This window comes from Pezoporus flaviventris, unplaced genomic scaffold (assembly GCF_033815535.1).
Source record: "Pezoporus flaviventris isolate CSIRO_AGI_PZ_B2104156 unplaced genomic scaffold, CSIRO_AGI_Pfla_v1 ptg000001l, whole genome shotgun sequence".
Lineage (NCBI taxonomy): Eukaryota > Metazoa > Chordata > Aves > Psittaciformes > Psittacidae > Pezoporus > Pezoporus flaviventris.
This window is the reverse complement of record NW_026892549.1, coordinates 56,809,837-56,834,021: the sequence shown is the minus strand read 5'-3', so window position 1 is coordinate 56,834,021 and position 24,185 is coordinate 56,809,837. Positions and strand designations below refer to the sequence as shown.

At 43.4% G+C, this 24,185-nt stretch overlaps 1 protein-coding gene across 1 annotated transcript in view; it reads right to left on the bottom strand.

Annotated features, from left to right (window-relative positions):
* CPS1 (carbamoyl-phosphate synthase 1) overlaps positions 1 to 24,185 on the bottom strand; it is a 109,024-nt gene that overhangs the window by 22,241 nt on the left and 62,598 nt on the right. The window contains exons 23-28 of the mRNA XM_061459519.1: positions 14,683 to 14,824; positions 12,133 to 12,198; positions 11,503 to 11,566; positions 8,284 to 8,465; positions 1,830 to 2,024; positions 1,188 to 1,255 (exon numbers count right to left, since the gene is read on the bottom strand). Of these exons, the coding sequence (XP_061315503.1) occupies positions 1,188 to 1,255; positions 1,830 to 2,024; positions 8,284 to 8,465; positions 11,503 to 11,566; positions 12,133 to 12,198; positions 14,683 to 14,824 (717 nt within the window). The remainder of the gene's footprint in view (positions 1 to 1,187; positions 1,256 to 1,829; positions 2,025 to 8,283; positions 8,466 to 11,502; positions 11,567 to 12,132; positions 12,199 to 14,682; positions 14,825 to 24,185) is intronic.

The window sequence follows — 24,185 nt, the reverse complement described above, 5'->3', positions numbered from 1 at the left end:
CAGGCAGTGTGCTGTGCCAGAGCTTTTCACTTTCTCTTTCCTCAAGTTTTACATCCTCCAGTTCCATCTTTCTCCCTGAAGTCGCCCTAACCTGCACAAACACCCTTTAGCAAACACTTACAGGGAGAAGGCCTATACTGGATTTAAGACAGATGGAAACAGCAGGCTAAAAGAAGTGTTCCCTAAAAACCTGAAGAATTACGTCAGGAGCTGTTTCTAACTTCTCCCCTTTATCCGAGTGCTGGTTTTTAGCTTTGCTTCACAACCCCACTGCAAACTTGAGAAACTGGATAGAAAAATCACATTCAGCAGTCTCTCCTAAAGGATATTTCCTTGAGGGTTGAACACCCAATAAATCCTTCTCCTTTTTCTCTTTTTAAATACAAAGGTGGTGTGGGTTTTGTTTTTTCTCCCCTGAAAATGAACAGTGCCTCTCCATTTTGATATGCATCTCTTTCTCATGCGGAAAGGATCCTGTCTCCAATTTATTTTCACTTGTAAACTGCCCAGCAAACTGTCTCTCTGTGCCTAGTCATCCAGCTCTGAAGAAACTCCTCGCAGAGAAGAGTGATCACTCAGAAGGCACAAGTTCGCTGTGGGTATGCGCTGCTGTAACGTCTTCAGAAAGTCAAGCTGTTGGAAGTGTGTGGCGCTGCACAATGCTTATTTAATGAGGAGCAGCTGCCACAATCTAGGGACATAAAACATGCCTGTAAGCAGAGAAGCTTGGCAAATAAGAAGCTGAATTCAAAAGATGTGTAGTCATATTCTGAAAACAGATACCAACCCCAGAAAATGGCCTCAGCATGTTCCCTTCTGGTTTTCCTGGTGCCAAACAATCTTCTGGCTCAATCGTACAGGTAGTAGTCTCAAGAACCTTAAGTAACATAAATGGCTTGTGGGTTTAGCCTTAAGGTATGGAAAAGATAATGCAGCTAAACAGACATTCTTACACTTATGTTCTACTTTTGATCTGTGCCTGATGAACATAAGGGATCCACTGGCTTCCTGGATTGGTTTATGTAGTTGCCATCCCTGTTAAGATGGTGGCACATGCATTAAGATTTATGCCACATGCACCTAGCACAGTATGTTCCACACATTCCCTGAAATTACTCTCCATTGTCTCAAAGTAGTTGGGGTAGTTCATACCCCAAAACTGATGAGCTCCGATGGTTAAGCCTTACCTCAGAACATAGGAAGGCCTCAGCAAACATGGGTAACTCACAGAGCTTGCAAATTCAACTGCATCTCTCTAGAAGAAAGGGAGGAAAAGCATGCTGTGAACAAGAAAATATTTTGAAGTCATTCCAAAATTTCACCTCTAGCTGCATTTGCACTTTATCAGCCATTAAGACTTGGGGGGTGAGGGAGAAAATCAGGGACTACAGCCTGGCCTGAACGTAATACATCACTTCTTAGTTCCAGAGTTGTCATCTTCAGATCCTCCCTGTTCATAGAGCTTCACCAGGAAAAAAAGAGCAGCGCTGACACATTTCCAATTCTTTGCCACCTCCACCTCCTGGAACAGTTTTCAAGGCCAGTTGGGTAAACTAGAGTAGCCTGAGAGTGGTGCTGACTTCTGCTGGCTTTATAGGCCATGTTGAGTAAAGGTGATTTAAAGACACTTCCTTTCCAATTTCCATCCCACTCTCAGAGATGCTATAGCACCACTTTACAGGGGTCAAAAAGTTCCTTACCATCAGCAGTAAAAAGCTGTCAAACGTATTTGGAATCTTGAAACTTATCAGTACGTTGGTCCACCCTGAGCAGATGCTCATAACAAGCCCCACTGCTCTACTGTTTCCCAAATGCATATCCCAACCTACCAGTGTGCTGACTGCCTTCCAGGGAGCCTGGGCCACATGCAGCTCATCCAGAACAGCTGAAAATACAGAGCGATCTTCTGCTTGGTCAATCTGCAAAGGATTTGTGCCAAGGATCTTCACTCCGCTCTGGTGCAGTGGAACTGCCAAGTTATTGGGAATCTGCCCTCCTACAGAAATAATGCAACCACTGCATCCCTGTTGGCAGACAGAAAGGGGCACAGTCATGTCCAAGTCAGCTTAACATTAAGAGCTGCTATAACTAGGAATCCAATATTTAGATTATATCACTCTTCAGGTTGCTATGAGCAAAGGTAGATCATAATTGTGCTGACCCAGAGGCTACAAAGTGTGATTCAGAGTGCGTAGGCTCTCTAAAACAGCAATATCCTCTCAAAACCCAACAGTAACTTGAGGTCAAATTCCCCAGGAAACCAAAGAAAAATGCAGTGTTCACAAGCCTTTTGACACCAAGCCATGACTTTATAACTTCTGCTATAGCCAGACTTACCTTCTTTTCATGTCATGTTTAGGTGTTGCTGCTGCTTTCCCAGCGTTGATCTGACATATGCTCCCTTGCTTCACACAGAAAGGGCGCTGTGCTATGAAAGTGTGACATCCCACAATGAAACTCAAAACTCTGCTTGGTGGGGTCAGGTCTCCTTTCTGTGTTCTCCTACACATGTGAATATGGGGACCATCAGATCTGAGCCTGTTTCCACTCGCCTGTTGCCACCTTTGAACCCAGCAGCATGAACAAACGAGATGCTTTAGGTTCCCTTTCTTTCTCAGTCAAGCTCTTACAAGAAAACAGCCTCTCCCATGCTCATGGTCAGAGACTTCCACAGTAACAGACATGCACCCAAAGTTTTTTTTCCCTACAGAGTTGCAAGGGAAGTAACCTCCAGCAGACAGACAATGGGAAACAACTGGATCTTTATTTTTCTGCCAGCACTGTACTTTGCTCAGCAACCAACCTTCCCTAGCTCCAGAAGCCAGTCTTTAAGGAGTGCTCACTGCTGATTCCTTGCTGGCCTGTGCAAAGCACGAGTCTATTTCAATAGAGCCCAATCCATCAGACAGCCTGTGATGGCGAATTACTCTGGACACACTTAGCCCCTTTTTTTAATTCAATCACATTACTCCTACCTCGCTCCTCATTTTTGGTAGCACACTTACTAGAAACAACTATTTCAGCCAAACTACCATATATGCTCTTTTCCGCTATTTGCAAGCACATCAATTCCAGAACTGAACAAGGCAAGACAAGAGGCACAGCATCCTCCAGCCACAGATGGCACATTTCATGTCTGTCACTGGGTAAGCACATTTTAAGGGAGGAAATAATAAGCAGCAAATAACGCGAGCCAGGTAAGCTTGCTTGCAAATACAACTATTTCTTCAGGGCAAATATGGGCATTTTAGTTTTACACAGAGCCCCTAATGCTTTCAAGCACAACCTAGTCTGGTGTGAAATCTTTCAATAGTTAAAAAAAGCCTTAGAACCTGCAACAATTATGTGGCCCTGAGTTACATTTAGATTGCGTAATAAGTACGAGTAATTCAATAACAGGCACTTTGCTTCCAAATTAAAGCTGGTGAAGCTTTGCCCAAAGGAGAACCAGACCCACAGGACAACTGCAGTGAAAAAGCTCTTTGGAACCAAATGTATTTCACAGTTTTACCCACCTTTAGCAAATGAGAAACATAAATCAAGTGATTCATGGCTTGGCTCTTTCTTTTATAGTACCAGTGTTCTTTTAATTAACAAGTGTGTTTTTCCTGAAGATGGTTTGCCCCACTGGCCTTCCTGAAAGAGGAACTTCTTAATGAGGGATTGAAAGGGATATAAAGTGGCAGATCTGTAAGCTGAGAGCAGGATGGACTAGAAGTGACTGAGAACAACCAGATGATAAGTGCTACTACAAACCCTGCTCAACTTTAATGTGGTTAATTTCCTACCATAATAAAACTCCACTAAAAAAGTCTGGCATTCAAGCAGCACTTATTATCCAAAGGTCTGCAAGATCACTATTTGCTTTACATGCTAATATACAGTGATGGAGACAGTTTCTTTTCCTTTTCACCATGCAGTCATGGGAACACATGCTGCTGCCAGCCAACAGTGCCACCTGAAAGAGCTTAGGATAGGGAGTAGTAGAGGGTGAAGCAAGGACAGAGACTCTTTTGGCCCCACATGGGGTTTTCTGATAACATCAGAGCTTGCTATCTCCAACTCAGAAGAAAAATCGATTCCTCACTGCTTCCAGACCCATCCAAAATACAGTACTTACCTCTAGTCCCTGGGCCCCTTATCATCCCACATAGACAAGAACCAGACAGTGAATATGCAAACCCCCTTCTTGCAGCTTGGAATGGTTTCTGTTTGATAACAGGTCAACCTAGCTTTGCTGCCAAGGTCAACCATCTTAATTTATCCTCAACACATTGGAAATGTGAATGTCCCAGCTAACAGTTTCTCTTCAGTTGCTGCATATTTCTTCCTTTAAAACAATTCAAGTCACTGAGCCTCTAAAGTCCAAATAGTGCCTACTTCCAAATTGGAATGGCAATGGGGACTCCAGCCCCAAGGAGGAAGAGGAGATGGCTTATTCAAGAAGATAGCAAAGAATCATACACTCATTTTTACTCCAAAAGAACCATAAATTGAGACCCAGCTGCTGCTTCCATCTTCCTTTAAAATTCCACTGTTATTTCCCAAAGTATACTCTCACACAAAGAGCAGCCCACTGCCCTGCAACAGGACTGCTCCACTGAGGAATGTGGACAGGCAGAAATAGACTTCACTGCATACCACTTTGTCATCAGCCATATTTTAATTATAAAGAAAATGAATAACATCTTTGCCATTAGATACCTTTAAGATATATGCTATACATAATCTCGTGGAAGAAGCCTGGAGAGAATTATTTTCCCCTTTATAACAAAAATCAGTCTTTTTATTACTACCTTGCTTTTATGTCATTAGTAATACAGTTGGGTTTTCTTCTTCCATGAGTTTGAAAACAAATTAGACCATTAAAATTGTACCTAAGAGCCTCCTTTAGTTTTATGAATTGTTTCAGAATGATCCTAGAAACTGAAAAAGAATCAGAAGAGGCCCTCAAGCAGATAGATATTAAAATAAAAAGGGAACATCTTCTCTGGAAACAAAGAGCCAATAAATCTGAAGGAAGGATTAGTTTTTTTCTATAAGTTATTGTCTTCATAGACTGCCACCTAACATTGCACATTGACAGTAAATTAAACTTCCCTCCAAAGCAGGGCTGTGCTGTCCCCAGTGTCACAGGAGCTATGAATGTCGACTGGAGGGGGAGAAGTAAAAGGAGGACACAAGAGAAAGAGGAGGGATGGCTGACTAAATCCCTGTGGTAGGACTAGATCTAAGTGTGAAGCTATGTCTTGAAGGTGGCTGGAACCTGCCTACCATCCCGGTGGTTACCTTGCTTCCCAGTTGAGCTTCATTTATCTAATCAGAAAAATTGGAACAAGTGAATACATCTATTTATTTGAGCTAAACAGTCGTCAAAGGTTTGCTGCTAACCTAAAAATGTTTAGGGAGTTGATGTATCTGCTGCACAGAGGGAAATGGGGAGCACTATGTGCAGTTCCAGTGTTCCAGCAGAAGAAGGACGTGGAGCTGTTGCAGCAAGTCCAGAGGATGATCAGGGGCTGAAGCACCTCCCATACTAAGGCAGGCTGAGAACACTGGGGCTTTTCAGCCTGGATAAGAGAAGCTGCGTGGAGATGTCAGAGCAGCTTCCAGTGTCTGAAGAGGGATACAAGGATGCTGAAGAGGGACTCTTCATCAGGGACTGCAGCGATAGGACAAGGGGTGATGGGTTCAAACCTAAACAGGGAAGACTGAGCTGAGCTCTTAGGCAGAAGCTCTTCCCTGTGAGGGTGCTGAGGCACTGGCACAGGGTGCCCAGAGAAGCTGTGGCTGCCCCATCCCTGGCAGTGTTCAAGGCCAGGCTGGACACAGGGGCTTGGAGCAACCTGCTCTAGTGGATCATGTCAGGGGGCTGGAATCAAATGATCTTGAGATCCTTTCTAACCCAAACCATTCTGTGGTCCTATGATTCCATGGTTTTGTGATGGTTTTACCTACGTTTTGCCAATGATCCAGGACTTTTCAGAGTATTTCTCTCTCTTCACTGTAGACTGGAACACCAGAGGAGGCTAATGAGCAGGACTATTTAAAAGATCAGTCTGAAAGCATGGCATTATTCATGCTTTGTCTATGAAGCTGGGAGAGATGGTTATTTGCAGGATTGGTGAGGAGTCTCAGAATTGCATCCTGACTTCTTAATTTGATCATTTCCTTAGGGACTGGCTTCCAACTGCATTTGCCTGAGGGAGTATTCTGTTAACAGGATATTAGCATTTGGCTCATCCATAGCAAATAATGTATTTTAGACTACACTCTGCTGGAGGTCTGAAGCCTGTCCCCAGGTCTGCCTATGTCCTTTTACATGACTCTCTGCAGCCTCTCCTCACAGACCCCATTTCCCTACTTACAAACTAGGCATAATGATGCCATTCCCTTCTGTTGCTACTTAAGTGTTGTAAAACAACTGTTTATTATTCATCTTGGGATTTATTAGCCTGCACAACCCTAACTTTGGATGTTGAGGCTGAGACCCCCTGATGGCTTTAACACCTCCACAGTAAATATCAAATTGGCTGTTTTCTGATTGAAGTCAGAGTAGGAGAATCCTCTGCTAACTCTCAGCACATCTCTTCTGTCCCTTCTCATTCCCACCACCTCTTGCTGGCTTCTCTGTGCCTTCTCTGCTCTTACAACCACTTATTGGCTTACTTCACAAGCAAAACAGGCTAAGTGCATGCCCAGAAGCATGAGTACAGTCCCTCTGATGAGCACAGCTGGCTGAGCTGTGGAAACTGCCAGAGTCTTCTTCCTCTTCAGCTTGGGGTACCAGAGGATGCTGCTATTAGACCTTGAGATCTGCAACACCTCCCATCAAACTCACCAAGCTCTCCTGTGACAAGCAGGATGATGCAAGTTTCAATATATATGCATTATTCTTTTCACACATTTTTCTTACCCAACTTGCTAATTACTAGCACTATGTGTTTAAATGAGTAGTTGCTCCCTCATCACTTATCTCTACCTCCTCTTTGATCCTGCAGTAATTAGATGATGTGTTTCATCAGCGTTATTTGTCTGACAAACTCCCAGCAATTTCTTCCACGCCTCAAGTTCAGCAGTTCAGTTTTGCTTAAGCAAACAAGAGTTCAAAGCCTCGCTCAAAAACCAGCCTTGAAGACTCCACAAGAGTCTTTTGGCCTGTCCTAAATCCATGCTTTCCAGTAGGACGGTCTCATTTTATGAAAATCTAAAGAGCTAAACCAACATGTACACATAGGAAAGTGTGAACACACAATCTAAAGATGGTCCTAGACAGTATTCTGCAAATTGTTTAAGAACAGAGCCTAGAGACTGGGCCTTGAATATGGATGTGCTTTTGCTTGGTTCCAAATTTGGGATTGATCAAACATAGCCAAACATATAGAAAACACTTCAGAAACTTGCAGCCATTCATAAAGGAGATAAGCTCAAATTGTCATATATTGGGGAAAATAGGCATAAGAGAATCGTAAGTTAAAAGTTATGGATTTAACCTGGGTTATGGGCTGGGTTCTGCAGAGTTGCTTCACTAAGTTATACTGTCAACTCACACTGAACTTCAAGGGAGGTGAGATTCCTGTAAATACCTTTGAAACCCTCAGCCACAAATCAAAATGAGTTTGTTACCAGTTAGAAATATTTATCATACTGGTACCAGCTGTTTATAATATATATCTTCCCATGACCAAATCTGTTTGGGACTCTTCTTCATCTCTTAGTATCAGCACTTCTGAACACTTGAAAACTCCTTAACAGACAAGTGCCATGTCTGGATCAGGAGCTGGATCATGTTTTTGTTTGATGGCCATTCTAATGCCCCTGCCTGATCTGCCTGCACATTGGACCACATCACCACTGTACTGCAAGCCCAAGACTGCAGGTTCTTGAGCACACGTTAGTGTTACGCCCATCACTTATTCTACTGCTTCAGGAGGAGTACTTGTGCATAAAGTCAAGGATATGCTTAAGTGCTACAGCTCAGCACCACAAGGGCAGAACAATTTGTGCGATAAATGACTGTGCAGCAAATGAAATCTGCTTGTAAATATTGCACAATATGGCATCTTGCAAAATAATTTAATATTTATTTGGCATTCATTATTGAGCAGGCTGCTAGGAACATCAATGATGTGTAAAATGCAACACTGGGATCCAAACCAAACAGCTTTTACTAGCAAGCTCTTCCCCCTCTCCCTCAGCTGCTCCACCAAAGCAAGATAGTGACATGAATTCTGAAGTTCGGTTTGCTTCATGGCTTTTTGTTGTGCTTCTGCTTTCCTTTACCTCATATTGGTAGATGTCCAGGATCCTTTCCAGTGACAGCTCCTCAAAGTACAGTCTGTCACACTCATCAAAATCTGTGCTCACTGTCTCTGGGTTGCAATTCACGACGACAGTCTTGTTGCCAAGCTGACGCAGTGTGCGGATACTGGAGACAGCACACCAATCAAACTCCACGCTGCTGCCTGCCAGGAGACAGAAAAGTGGGCAAGGAAAGGAAAGATGCAAAGAAGAATACATAAGCAGACATTTTCAGCATTCAAGTTTAGAAAAGAAAAAGAACCAGGACAGCATTCCCTCCTGTCATCTCAGAACGAGAAATCTAATTGTCCTCCCATGGAAACTAACGATCCACAAACGTGAGCCTCCAAGCACAACTGCTAAGTTGGCTCAGCTCCTCAGGAGTGACAGGCCTCTATAACATGCCTGTCATCCTGTGCTCATAAACACTTATGTCTGTCATCTTGTGCTCATAAATACTTCTGTCTGCTCTTGTTGCCCATCCCACTACTATTGCCTCCCAACCAATGAGCTTTGAGATACGAGGCAGAAGCTTAGAGGTGACCAAATTGAGTGCCCATTATTCTAAGATAGTAACATTTATTCCAGGAAGCACAAAATATTTGTACAGATATGGTTTAAAAAACAGAAGACTGAAGTGTTTTGTACCTTCCAGAAGAGCAGAGTATAGCTAACCTAGCAACAGAAAAACTGCAGGTCAGTGGGTTTGACTTCTGTGGTGACCCTAGATGAGGCAAATCAGTAGCACAACACCTTTAGAGCCACTCTGTGCTCCTTTTATCTTTGTTCAAAGGCCACAGTGACTGTGGCAACACTGAAAGGCAAGCATGTCCTTACTGTCCTGAACCCTGAGTAAGTGCTGCAGCCACCTCTAAAGAAAGAGGCACAGAGGGAGGCGAGGTGAGCACCAGAACTTGAGGCTTGGTCTTGGGCAAGCTGCAGGACTTGAGACTCAGGCAATGCTGCAGGCTTCAGGCAGTGCTGGATTTCAGACTTGTTCTAACAGCTACTGTCCCATAAATTTCAACACTCAAACATCTAGGAGGAGTACCACAACCACGGAATGATGCATATTAGAAAACATCGCTAAATAGTAATGCTTATAGTCTACAAAACAAACCTTGGCCTCATCGTGATGCATTCACAGTCATTACGTGATAACAACCGATACTATTTTTATGTAAGTGTGTGCCAAGATATGTTGGAAATTCAGCCTGTGCTTAATTGTACCTAGTCACAAACAGATGGCTGTCACAGGTCACTCACAAACACAAAATTTATTTCCCTACTTCCTTCAAAAACGAACCTCAAAACATGCCTAGGCCTCTGCTAAAACTCCACAGAAGAGGAGGGAAATCAAATCTTTATACACGTAAGAAACCTCAACTTTAGGACACAATGGTCACCTGGAGTCCCCATCTGACTGCTTCAGATACAACCTGGGAAAACAGCTGAACACTTGTAAATATATTCCAGTCACATCTGGTAATGCTCAAGTCTAAACAGTAGGAAAAGGGAAGACAGCAAATAATTAGTAATACTTGTAGCGTTTGTTGCAACATAAACAGACACTGCTCCTCAGAAGATAATTGCTACATCAATACAGTCATGGTTTTGAACTCACTTTCAGGTTTCAACCATGTTAAACCTACATGCACACCTTAAAATTTACAGAGCATGCTGCTGGTCCACACAGCTGGTGAAACAGTTTTACACAGCTTTCAGGGCTGACTTTCACACAAACAAACTCCCCTTCCAGGACAGGCAGCAAGTGAAGAGCAATACGCCATGGAGCACAGGTCACACGCTGCAGCTCAGGCTTTGAGGTGCCTCAAAGCCAGCTCTGAAGTTCAAGAGTGTGCAGCTGAGCAGATTCACATCACGTTTCTCAGTTTTCACAAAGGAAATAGGAATCTTGTTTAAAATAAAAGTAACATCACATGTTTATCTTCCATCTAAATCACTGAGCCCTTTTCTGACCCGTTCCTCTTCTGTTAATGTAAATCCACAGGGAACACTAACTTGATTTCACTGAATTATGATTACAGTTCTGAAAGCAGAGAGGAAAAGCACGCTGCTCACTTGCCTTCAAAGGATTGCAAAAGGAATAAAAAAATCAACTTGGCTATTGCACCTAGAAAGGAAATCTTTTAGAGGTTCAAGGAATGGTTTTCTTCTGCAGCATTTATTTAGTTGTAACCTCTTTCAAAACATTGTCTCGATCTAATCAAAGCTATAGAACAGGTAAGACTAAGATCAGAATAGGGAGTTTTAGGTGAAAAGGGCAAAATATATTCACATACATTTGATCAAATCATTAAACCCCACCTGACTGGCAGAAATGCTTATAAAAAAAATAAGCATCACCATGGAGTGTTCCTCCTGATTTCACTTATCTCAACATTCCTACTGGAAACTGAGTGCAAAAAGACACATCCTGCAATGAGCACCAGGAGCGTGGCACGTGACCTGTCCATCCAAGCGAAACTAATGGATGCAGTTTTCCATTTCAGCTTTCAAACACCATCACCACTGCTTGTGAGAGGCAGAGCAAAAAATATTTCTGAATCACAAGCAGTTTTTTTCTTGTCAATAACTGCAAGCTATTTGGAAAGATTCTTTAAAAGAATAAGTGAAATTCACCATAGAGAGGATTCAGCAGTCTGACTGCTCAATACTCATAGCCACGAGGAAACTCTTATGCTGCATAATCATATGAGTGGGCTAAAAAAACAACAGAGAGAGAACTGCTTGAACAAAAGCAGCTGAAGGTATCCAAACACTGTCATAGTCACCTATACTTAAAGTAGTAAAACGTATAGTATGTAACAACATAGTCAGGAGCTGGCAGTAAACACATAGGACAGGTATGGGAGCAATAAACTGCTACACGAGGTATCAGATTCTCAAAACCTTAACATGCACAAAAAGTGAGATTAAAAATAAATCCCTAAAACTTTGTGGAAATCACGACTTGGTGACTCAGTGAAAAGTAATAAAATTCTCCTGTTTTTTCCAGGGTGTGAAATGAAGACTCCAAGTAAGTGTAAAAGGCAAACCTTGTGTTAGGAATTGATGTCCTGTGCACTGTGCTCTGGAGGGTTTTGTCACCATATAAGAGGAGGAGCAAATGAACCACAAGAATATCCAAAGAAGACTCGAGGGTACAAGGAGAACAGAGGAGTTGTAAGAAAGATTTACCTATGTGATATGGTCCACAGCCCAACACCATCACCCCACAGTCATCAAATTTTACATCATGTTCCTGAGAAGGGAGGGAGAAAAGTCATTAGGATCTGTATTCCACTGCACCTAACTCCATGCTTTTCAGAACAGTTTCTGGTGCTCAGCCCATATCTAACAGTCTGATTCTTCAGGCTTTAAGTCTGATTTCATTTACTGCAGTGTAAGTCAAGTGCAACCCTACTGGAATTAAGAGTGCTGCACCCAAACCGAAGGAGACACAGCATCACTGACCTGGCCATTTGAGCAGTGCAAGAAGCTATTAAGCTTCACACGAAAATGAATGCTAGGATGAGATGAGTGAAACATGAGTTCTGTATTCCCAGCACCTGGCCTGTGCAGAGAGGATGCAAGTACAGGTGATACATGAGAGATCATAACAAGAAAGGGGCATTAACATTAAATGCACTGGATCAGTTTCTGAGCAAGAGAAGGCGTCAGGCCCACTGTAAGGGGATCATAAGTAACACCATCCAGAATAATTGCTACAGACACTTACACCCCTGCAAGATCTCCAGAAATAATGCAGCACACAGGAAAGAGATCAAACTAGACAGCAACGAGACTGCCGTTTCCAAACGTGCCTACCTGCCCATTGTAGGTGATGTAGAGGTAATTAGTTACAGCTGGGTATTCTGCTGCCAGTGTGTCAATCTGTATGGGGAAGAAGAGGAGGGACTGTAACTTGGACAGTGCAAGATCTTTCTTACATGCAAGTGTTTTGGGTTTTTTCTTTTCCCTCTTTCCTTTTCTACTCCTAGTTCTCTCCTATCCCTTTCCCATCATGTCCTATTATTTTCCCATCATGGCTTGCAACATTTTAGTCCAGTGGGCCCATGACACTTCAGGCCATCAGGGCAGAGATGCAACATACGGATGGGCTCGTGATCAAGGGGTGGATTTAACAATGGACACTATTGCCCAGGTTATTCATGAGTGTGAAACATGCTGCAATTAAGCAAGCCAAACAGTTAAAGCCTCTTTGGTATGGAGGACAGCTGAAGTACAAACATGGGGAGACCTGGCAGATTGATTATATCACACTCCCACCAACCCACCAAGGCAAGCGTCAAGTGCTTACCATGGTGGAAGCAACCATCGGATGGCAGAAAACATACACTGTGCCCCATGCCACTGCCCGGAACACTATCCTGGGCCTTGAGAAACAGATTTTGTGGCGACACAGCACCCCAGAGAGAATTAAGTCCGACAATGGGACTCATTTCCAGAACAACCCCATAGACACTTGGGCCAAAGAGCATGGCATTGAGTGGGTATATCACATCCCCAACCATACACCAGCCTCTGGGAAAACTGAAAGGTACAATGGGCTGTTAAAAACTATACTGAGAGCAATGAGTGGTGGGACTTTCGAGTATTGGGATGCACATTTACCAAAAGCCACCTGGCTGGTCAGTACCAGAGGATCTGCCAACAGGGCTGGCCCAGCCCAGTCAGAACTTTTACATACTATAAAGGAGGATAAAGAAAGTCCCAGTTGTGCATATAAAGAACTTGCTGGGGAAGGCAGTCTGGGTTATTCCTGCTTCAGGTAAACGCAAACCCACTCGTGGGATTGCTTTTGCTCAGAGACCCAGACATACTAACCCTTTTCTACTCCTAGTTCTCCCCTATTATTTTCCCATCATGTCTTTCCTCAAAAGGTGGTGATCTGGGTTGGCAACACAGCATATGCCTGGCTTTCCCCCAAGACCTCACAGTGCAGTCAGCAGGACAGTCTACCACCTCTTTTTGAGCTGCAGTTTTAGCTCTGCATCTCTTTGGTAAATACCTTCACAGCCCAAGAACTTTCCCCGCCCATCCCTTCTTGCTGAGGCCTTCATTCTCTAGTTAGTTTGGCATTACTAACTACACAGGTCTCCATTCCTCCAGGTCTCCTGCCCCCTTTAGCTGCTCTGGGATCTTCACACTATACTCTTGACCTCGTCTCACTCCCACGCTGAATACTAACACACACACACAATATTACATTGAGATCATGCCAAGTAGCAGCAAGCAGTGCAAGTACCATGTATTTATGTTACAATATAACTCATGCTTTGATAATTAAATGGTACACAAAGCAAGAGGGATTTTCAACCACCCCTTATATGTAGTTTTCAACAATTTCTTATGCAATTAGTCACCAGAGAACCCAGAAGAATAATTGCTTGCTAGACTGCTCACAATCTATTTGTGTCAACTACTTATTGCATGTTATACATGGTAACTAGCCCATCTAGGTCAGCAGCGACTGCTGAAGTTCCCTGAATGAAGAGCTGAACCATTTCTACACAGAATACTGATCAGGAAGCTGTAGTAAAGCAGTCCTGACATGAATTTTTACATGTTATACCATTTAAAAACCTGTCCCAGGTATTCTCAGGAATTTCCACTGCCTGTCCCAATCCTTGTGACTAATGAAGAATGTGACCTTATGTCATTAGCACTACGTGTCTGCTGCTCATCACTGTTACTAATACTGCAACTTGTACTTCATGTCACCTGGAATTGGGCTTGAGGATACATGTGAGCTCTTTCAGATACATTCAGTAGTTTGGGTTGGGGTTTTTTCCTCCCTTTTTAAGGGCAAAAAAAAAACAACTGATGGCAATTCAATACCAACATACCTTAAATGCAGCAGCAGAACACCTGGCAAAGCACTCATGACACTGCCATGAATACTAGATGAGCTCATTATGCTTGTGCTGTCACAATGAACAGCAAATGAACCCATAACAACAGCATAATGAAAATAAAGTATTAGCCTGTAAAAAGCTACTACCAAAAGAAAAGACATATGACACTTTTCATGGTCACACCATGGAGGGTCAGCATTCTCACTCAGCCTTTCCCTGAAGCCAGAGAGCTGTGTTTCCCCCCAGTCACACAGAATATGAACGAGACTATTCTGAGTCGCTCCATGGGGATGATCATGTCATTACATTGATGCCTGCAGTACGGAAGTCACAGCTACATGGGTGAAATTTGTTCTTCTCTAATGTCAATGTCAAAATGCTCAGGGATGTTAACAGAGCCAGGGCTTCCACTTGGTTTACCTCATCTGTTTCTAACACAGAGATCTCCTGCCCCCTGCACTTCTGGAGGCCTCCACTGAAGAGTGATGTTCTCACGTACCTGTTTCACCCAGGGCACTATATCCTTCCTCAGTCTCAGCTGACGGCACTCGACTTCAGTCAGCTTCAGGCATTTCCCAATCTGTTTGTCTGAGAACCCGATCTGTTTGGCTCTCCTCAGTGTCTCTTCTGGAACTGTTTCACTGGGATTGAATAAGAAAAACACCTCTGCATGAGGCCTCACAGGAATACTTAGAAGATATAGGAGTGCTTGGGTCTTCTATACTGCAATAGGGTTGCTATAGCATAGTACACATAAAGGCAAGAAAGGGAAGAAGACCCAGCTCATTTATGCAGCCCTCATACATAAAAGATCTTCGGTGTGCTGGATTCCCTCCATAAGCACATACAAGGGAAAGTCTACAGGCAGGCTACTGATGCTAGGAAGTGAAACACTTCCTTTCCTTGCATTTTTGAGACAGAATGAGTGATTCATGGTGAAGTCCATCACCTCCTAGGCAGCATTCTTCATGAGGCTAGCACAAGGTCACCATATCCGTAACAACTCTGGTCATTTAGCATTACAGCCTCCATGGAGGACTTGCAGAGATTCCTTTCTTGGATTCAGCATCCCCACATTTCCAGGCCCAAACTTTAACTCCATCTTTTCTCCTCCCAGTCTAAATTGCAAAATACAGGCCTACAATTTGTTCCATAGAAGACCTTCTTTCTGTTGTTGAGGATGTTCTACCTTCAGAAATAGCCACTCTTCAGAGAAAGCAGCAGACTTTCAGAGATACACAGCAGAAACAACCAGCACAGCTCACATGTGAGGTAGGTTTTTCCTTCTGACAGTCTCAAGTATACTTTTTTCCATGTCATTTGTGTTCTTTCTCCTATTATGAAAATGGGGAGAGTGGTATAGCCAGGGTAAGGCAGGGACACCTTTTTTTTCATGTTTGCAGGCTCTCTCAACTCTGTTTCTGTTCTCCTGGTTTGGCTTTTCAAGACTCCTAGTTTTTGCTGTTTATTCCAAACATATTGCTTTCCCCAGCCATCTCTGCAGCTCAACAGTTTCCTGCCCGGTTTGCTTTTGCTTTTTTCCATCTCCATTCCCCTTTTACTCCCTCCACTTTTTTCTGTCCCACAATATCTTCGTTCCACTCTGGTCTGACTTCACCTGTAGCCCTCATAGTTTCTGCCTGCCAGTTTCTAAGCTACCTTTCCAAAGTTTAGCTTTTGCACAAGCATAAAAAAGCCTATGTATTTTTATCAGCACTTCTGCTTTTCATCTTCATTGCCAAGAGCATCCCTGCCTGCCCAATATATCAATATTTTATGAGCAAGCAAGCTCTGAATCAGGAAAAGGAAATGATTAGCAAACAAGCAATTTTCCTAAATCAGAGCTTTTGAATTGTGTCCTTTGCTTGATGGTATTTTTAAATAAATAGTATTATGTTATTTGAGTGGGAGGAGAGGGGTAAGACCGCTTTATTGGAATCTGTCAGGAAGCTGAAGCATGAAAGAGAGTCACTGGATTGGATTTTCCACTCTGGCTTAGGCACAGAGCAGCTCTGCTGCCCTTGGTGAAGTCAGGCTAGCATAAAACAAGCAAGAGTCACAGGAATGTCAGACTCCTAGAATGGTTTGGGTTGGAAGGGACCTCAAACCAGGTGTTGTGAGAGCAGAACTGAGGTCCAGATGCTGGAGTTCAGTTCAGATCCCTGGGTTTTCTTCTGTGAGTTCCCCAATGCCACCTCTCCTTCCCCTGCAATATGAGAACAGGGTATTCCACCTCCCTACAATAGCAAGAGCAGGCAGCTAGTGAGGGGATCTTCAGAAAGGAAGCCCTCGTAACTACTGTCCTCTGCACTGTGTCCCTGGCACTAACACCAGCCTGCTCTGTCTTCAGGGAACTCCAGGCCAGAATAACACCTTTGTTTTCTCCACAACCCTCCACCACATCACCCTTCTAGTCCAGCAGATCCTGCTCTTTGCTAGCATCAGAAGGAAAGAGTCCTACCTAATCCAACAGGTTGAGATTCCCAGGTTTTGGATTTATTCCTGGTTGCAGAAAGACTTCCCAAAGTAAGACCCACTTTGCAGCACCGGAGTACATTAAAGCCTGCAGTTCCCATTCACTAATGCCTCCACCACGTAACTCCTCTTCTTCCTCTCAGCCCTTTCTACTCTCTGATCCCAGCTCAGAGGCAGGAGTTTTTGCATAGGGCATGAATGTGTCTTTTATAGAAAGAAACAAAGCAAAATCCACCAGTTCTCTGGCAAAACAAAAACTGGCCATCACCAGCTATTAAAAAGAATGCAGCCACGTCAGATTTCCCTCCTAGATCCAGCATTCCCTAGGTATGAGTGAGCAACCTGATGACCCCAAGAAAATGAGCCTGTTTAGTGCAGTTTACTCTTTGCCTCAGAAACACACATCGCTGGCTGTCATTTGATTACTGACAGAGAAAGAAAATTGCCTTCATTTGCAGCTTGTTTCAATTCAGTTTCTTTGTATTTCATTATAAGAGTATCATTCACTGTCATACCCCCCAGCAGGGTGGGTAGAAGAGAATCAGTGATTGGTGACATGATTCTATTGCCTTGGGCTAGCAGGATAAATTAGGTTAAGACACTTACTAATCCATGCAAAAAGGTAACCGGTTTTGTACAGGACAACCAACGCGCAAGAGAAAAGCTGAGTACCTAAAGGGGAAATGAAACTGTACATTTATTTCCTCTGCTGCTTCCAACACATGACAAATGAAAAAGATTGGAGATGTAAAGAGATGTAGCTTTCAGTGTAGCTAATAGGAAAGACGCAGTGGGAACCTCTATTCCAGCAGCACCTAGACAGGAAGGGTTTTCTCTTACTCTATTTGCTATTTAATACCTTCACACAAAACAGGCAAAAGTCAAACACGCAGGAGTGCTGCTTTCCAAGCACTTGCAACCAGAATCTACCATGAGATGAGAAACTGCAGCTCCCAGGGATTCAGAGGCACAATCAGAAGGAGCAGGCTGAGTAAACAAACCACCAGAATTGTTCCACTACACTTAAAGGGAACTGGATTAGAGAGCTGCAAACCCTCAGCACTGGTATGGAAATCAGGCTGCCCCCCTGCATGTACTGGACACACATCTTCATATCTGAATAATATCCATTTAGTAATAAGGGTAATTTTTAGTATTTATATCTCAACTTTCATGGAAAGAATATAAGAAAAGATGCAAACAGCATGGCAGGGTGATGCTTATCATACAGATAGCAAAACTGAGACATGCAGAGGTTAAGAGGTGGTGGTTTTTAAGATCCAGCATTCCCACTGCCTTTACTCAAAGAAAGCCCTTCCGACTTGCTGGAGACACTAAAGCCAGCAAGAGCACAACCAGGCTGATCTCTCTGAATGCTTGAGTGCAAATAACCCTTCCAAGAGCTCACCAGAAATCCAGCACTTAAAAGACAAAAATTCTCTATTCTGGCTATTCCCAAACACATGACCCAGTCCTACATCACTGCCTCCCACTTCCCCCTGGAGCGTCACTTACTTTTCAAACACAGAGCAAAATGTCTCCCAAAGCTTAAACTCCCTCACTGGTTTAGAATCACTTCTGAAACAAGGGACGATTACGTGGCTGTGATTCCAGACTCCTACAGCGCTCCCTTTCCCTAGCATTTGCCTTTGTAAAATGACAGTCAGATGTTTTAGAGCATCAGACCCTTACAGACTTTTGCACATTGCCATGAGCATTAAGTGGCTGCTCACTTCCTCAGAAGGCTGAAGTCCCCTGCACATTTTGCAGTTTCTGAACAATACGGGCCTTTCTCAATCCTTGCTTATGCCTCCATTTCAGCTTCCAGTGTTGATTTGCTGTTGTTTTGATTCCACCCTGTCGTTTCTGGAACTCCATCCACTCACTTCTTCAATAACAAATGATAAAAGGAAATGGAATAAATTCCCCCAATGATGAAATTTTCACCTGGCACAGAGGACCTGGGCAAATGCAGTAAGTGACTGGAAGAACACTGGCAGCATTGCAATTAACAGGAAAGCCTGTTTGCTTCAGCACAGCCCTCTCTTCCACTTGACTGGCTTTCATCTGATCCACCAGTTTAGCAGTAATGCTAAAGAAACATGCCAGCAGAAAGCCCAGCTTGACATGGGAAAAAGCACTTTTTTCCTTGTCTCCCAATTTAAATGGGGGAAGTTTAGATTGGATATAAGAAAGAAGTTCTTTACTGTAAGGCTGGTGAGGCATTGGAATGGGTTGCCCAGGGAGGTTGTGAATGCTCCATCCCTGGCAGTGTTCAAGGCCAGGACAGAGCCTTGGGTGCCATGGTTTAGTGTGAGGTGTCCCTGCCCACAGCAGGGAGGTTGGAACTGGATGATCTTAAGGTCCTTTCCAGCCCTAACTATTCTATGATTCTAAGTCAGGCTCTGCTTCTTTTTAGGTGTGTTGTGAAGATTACGCCTATCCACATATTACTCAGGAGCATGTTAATGGGTCTTGATCAAAAGGATCTGGGATATTTTGTGAACTGAGGGCCAAAACCTGAGGTGGAAGCCTTTGGGACACAGCTATTGTGTCAGTTAACATCTGCCCAGTAAGCCCACAGGCTCAGCCCTGGTCACCTCTGGTTTATCTCAGCAGCAGTTCATGTGGCTTGGACACACACACAGGATCTGCAAAGATGAGCACACTTCAGCTCAGCCCAATAGCTTTAAACTGAACTCTTCCTAAAGCTGGAAGGAGTGGATTTAAGCCCAGACTAGATTTTCACTATGGCAAGCAAAGCGAACCAAAAGCAAGAAGCACTGCTTCAGGCCCAGTCCCAAGAGCGCTCTTCCTCTCTCAGTAGTCATAGACCTGGAGGGTTTCAAAAGCCTACTTGATTTCAGGCTGGATTATGTACAATGACATATTTTCCCTCTTCTCTTCATTGTCCTGCTCTGCTCCAAGGCTCCTAGTGGCTTCCTTGATTGCTCCTGATGTTTTACGAGATTTTGAACATGCTACAATTAAAATAATGAGATCGGCGTATAAATTCTCTCCCCGTTTCTCTTCTCAAGGAGACAGATTGTTACCATTCTTCCCCTCCTGAGAAACTCATGACATGACTGACAAAAAGCTGTCAAAAGAGTGTTTAGGGGAGCAGGAGCTGTAAACCAACAAATCTTGCTCACTGAACAACTATCACTCCAGCACTCTATATCTTCAACATCCAGGTTCCTAGGCTAACAAATCTCATTGTGGACATCTTGATATAAGTAATATGAATCTTAGACCCCCTAAGACCTAAATGACTTACACCTAGGATTAAGGGATGTGCTGAAGCAGCAGCTCACACCAAAACATAGTGAAAAAATAGGTCATAGATGCTTCTTCAAAGCCTATTTTGTACCCTCAGCAAATGACAGCTTTGAGGTCTTTGCTGAGATGTCATGCGATTCCTGCTTCTGGTATTGTACATACTGGTTACAGAGATTGCCCGATGGCTTTTAAATGGTGATGTCTGTATGCCTTCTATATGAAGGGAAAAATGCATACTGTGTTTTTACAAATGTACAGGTGCTTTGAAAGAAAACGCAACTGACAAATTATTACCAATGGCTCTATAAAACAAAGAGCCATTGGCAATAATTACCAAGTAAGAGCCATAAAACAAATAGAAAGTATCTTATGTCAGATCCACCCAAAGCACACACAGCGCTGAATAGCTGCTCAATTGATATTCTCCTAATGTACTGAATTCCTGGTTTGTTCCCGAGTCTTTCCGGCTCCACAGTTCACCAAGAAGACAAAAGTAAACTTCCCAGTTAGTTAAAAGCAAGTACTATAAATAAGCCAGTGACAGCTCCTCAGTGTAAGTCACTGTAGCCTCATTTAGCATCACCGGACCTGCTCTGCTTTACACTCACACAAGGTCTGCCTTAGGATCTCTGACCTGTCCCAAGAGCGCACAAGTCAGCAGAAACACCACTGCTGAGAAAAGAGGGTGTGCAACCACCGCTGTGGAAGAGCACGTTACTGATGGCCTGTCTGACCTTTACTCCCTGTGTGAGCTGGGATTTATTGCCAGCACCTGTGTTTCTGTGGCTACTCCACCACGATCAGGTTTTGAAATCAAGTCACACTTCCAGCAAGCAGCTTTCAAAGCACACCTTTCACACACCCAAGGACATGAGCTTCGAAAAGGAATTCACACTAAGCAACCTCTTCCACGGGCCACTGAGCAGAGCACCTGGCTACAAATGCTGGGTTGAAGCAGGACTGCATCCTCCCGCTTTCTTTTCTTTTCCCCTCTATCAACCTCTGTCTTTTTAGGCAGGACAAGAGCAATACTCAGGACTGCACTTTCAAGGAAACCACAGGTCAGGAGGTGTTTTCACTCAATGCCCACAGACCGAGGACATGTTCTCCTCCAAAACAAAGCTCCAAAGTATAAAGTTACCAATACACGATTGGTGCCACCATTTCCCACTGTTAGCATACTGGCTAATTTGGTATCCACCAAATGGAAGATCTTCTGTTTTCATGAATTAACTCTTCATTGATTTGAAGAGTTAAGATTTGAGAAGGCAGAGTTCAGTTCACTGCTCTGCCAGACTGCCTTTGAGCTTTGGGCAAGCTTATCATCTCCATGCTTTGTTTCTCAACTGCAAAATGGGCCTTTATCGTGCTCCCCTCTTCTCACTTGGAATTCTACTTTACATCCTTTTATCAATTTGAAATGCTCCTCATTGGGCAATATACTCACACCTCTTGCTAGAGAGCCCAATCTTCCCTCAGATTTTCTCCAGCAGTGAACTTGACCCTATTAGCTCTCCTTTTCCCACAAGAACTCCCAAGTAATGGCAAATACAAGGAGTTGCAAGTTCAATTGCTAAGGAGATGCCTAAGCAACTTAGGAGGACAAGTTCTACTGATTTTTACGTTATTTTCTACTGATTTACAAGTTCTACTGATTTTCAACAAGGAGTTGTCCGAGTGTCACTTGTGCATAAGTGATGATTTCACCATAGCTGCCTACTATGGATTTATAATACATAATACTACGCGTTATTTATAATAATATTGTAATAATTATAGCAATATTATAATAATAAAGATAATATAAGAAGAAAATAAAATATAATATTATTATAATATTATAATAATAGCTATCATTATAATTTATAGTACCATAATGATTATTATAATAATATAATAACTATTTATAATACATAATACTATGTATTACCTGTATTTAATGGTAGTTGGCATACATTCTGCTTGGATTCAGCCAGAGTTCTCAGGGATCACAAAATCAGGAACAGGTCAAAAATAACCATGACCACATGCAAACAAATACTCACTGCAGACAAAGAACAGATGCAAATTCCCTTGCACCCACACCATCAGTGTCTTGAGTCAAATATGCCCCAGATATCACTTCCAAGTCTGGGCTTCAGCTGTGCTCTTGGGGATGATGGTGTTACTGGACACTACTGCAAATTTGCCTTGCTCTGGACTGGGTCCATAACCCTGAGCTTAAAGTCACATCTCCCTCCTTGCTGCCTCAGACAGCTAGACATGGTCTGTTCAAATTCCCATCTCCTTCATGATCTGTCAGTGTGATTAAGTCAGTGGGATCACTCTAGGGATATTCCCTTCCACTCTGTTCCCCCTTCCCCTTTTATCCTCTCACAGGACAGGTGAGGCTAAATCCAGAGAAAAAATTTCTGGAAAACAGCATATTCTATTGCATTTCCCCTGTTCCATACACCATCACCTATAGCACAGGATGGCACTTACTCTTTCTGTGTGTGTAGGTATATGTGGGTTTTTTTGTGTGTTTGTGATGGAAAGGTAATGGTTAAGATTACATTACATTACTGAAGGTATGAAGGTAAATGGTCAGAAAACAACAAAACCCCCCACAATGTAAGTTTCTACTTAAAATGAAGAATACATAGGTTGCAGGGGAAACAGCAGAGGGACGTTTGACATGTGTGAGATACGACTGGATATTCCCACAAGTACTCTCAAAATGGCTTTCTTTTTCCAATTCAGCTCAGGCCATTCACTTCCCTGCAGCCATATCACAACGCAAAACAACTCTTTCACCATCTCAGAGGGCCCAGAGGCTGAGTCAAATGGAAACATTGCTGCAGCATGACAACTATATCGTGTCACCATCACCAGGTCCAATCTTCTTTGGAAAGAAGTTCACTGCGACAAATGCCTATAGGGCAGAAGGTGCCCTTCCCAGTCTCTACTCTCTCTGCACATAACTGGGCTTGCCTGCACACCACTGAGAACAAATACTGATAGGTCAGAAAGGATTTTTCTGCCCCTTAACATTATCCCATACAACCTCGACACGTGGAAGAAGACTCCCTGCACAAATTGGTGAGGCCTTCTGCTCACAACTGAATCACTCCATGTGGTCAGGATGTGAGGCAGCATGCGGTGTGTGAATGCTGCTTGCTGAACTGCTCACAAAGGCCTCCACCTGCCTCTGATCCCCCTTTCACATCTGTCATAACCACTTGTTCAAGCTCTAAATTTCCTCTTGGCAGAGACATTCTCCTCGTTATCAGTCTCTACAGTCTCTCTCTGCAGGGCTCAAATCAAGACTTCTGGCAGAGGTGTTACTCCAACTGCAACCAAAACCTCAAAAAGGAAGGGATGGATTTGACCAGAGAGTGAGCATGTAACCAGCAACAGTGCCTGGGAACAGGACAATTAGTTCTGGTTCTGGTAACTGTATTTCAACATCATAAAGATTTAAAGCAATGACAGTGTCACAGCTCATTCTTTTCAATTGGAAATAATCCTGTACCACAGGTAAAACTCATGCCAGGCATGCCGGAGACTGGAAACAGCTGGCTGCAGGAAGAGCATGTGTGTGGGCCAAGTCTCATTTGCATCACTCAATTAGCTTTCCCTCGGCTATTGCAGAGATGGGTTTCCTGATGGGGCTCACTGGACTAGGCTCTTACTTCAGGTCAGCAGTGGTTTTCCCTGGCCCTTTGCCTTGTGCCAATGTGCCTTCAACATAACGCAGCCAGACAGTCCATCCCCTCCCTCCACTGGAGGTTGCGAGGTAAGATAGTTTCCTTGGGAAGGTCTAGGTAAGGATAGGAGAGTGAAAACCTTCACTGATAAATGGGTGAGACTAAGTTAATTTGCACAGTCTGCAATCCAGGTTGAACTGCATGAATCCACTTGCAAGGGACACAACTGTGGTTATGGATGATACAAATGCAAGACTGGATAATGCAAAAGGGCTTTCTGTAGCAGGCTGCCTATAGTCTGCTGCCTAGTCACCAGAAGGATGAAAAACGATATCTACTGGTCACATTACTAGTAGTATTATGGCCTGTCACCCACTGCAGAGAAAGGGAAAGCAGCCTCAATGATATAGGATAGTTCAGCTTGATTAGCCCCTGTGAAGCAATACTGGATTTAGGATCCGAAGCACCTCATTCCAGAGCCACTCCAACAGTAAGGAAATCAAAGTGATTCTGGATATATTGATCTTCTTCCTCAGGAGCTGCACATACATATTTAAGG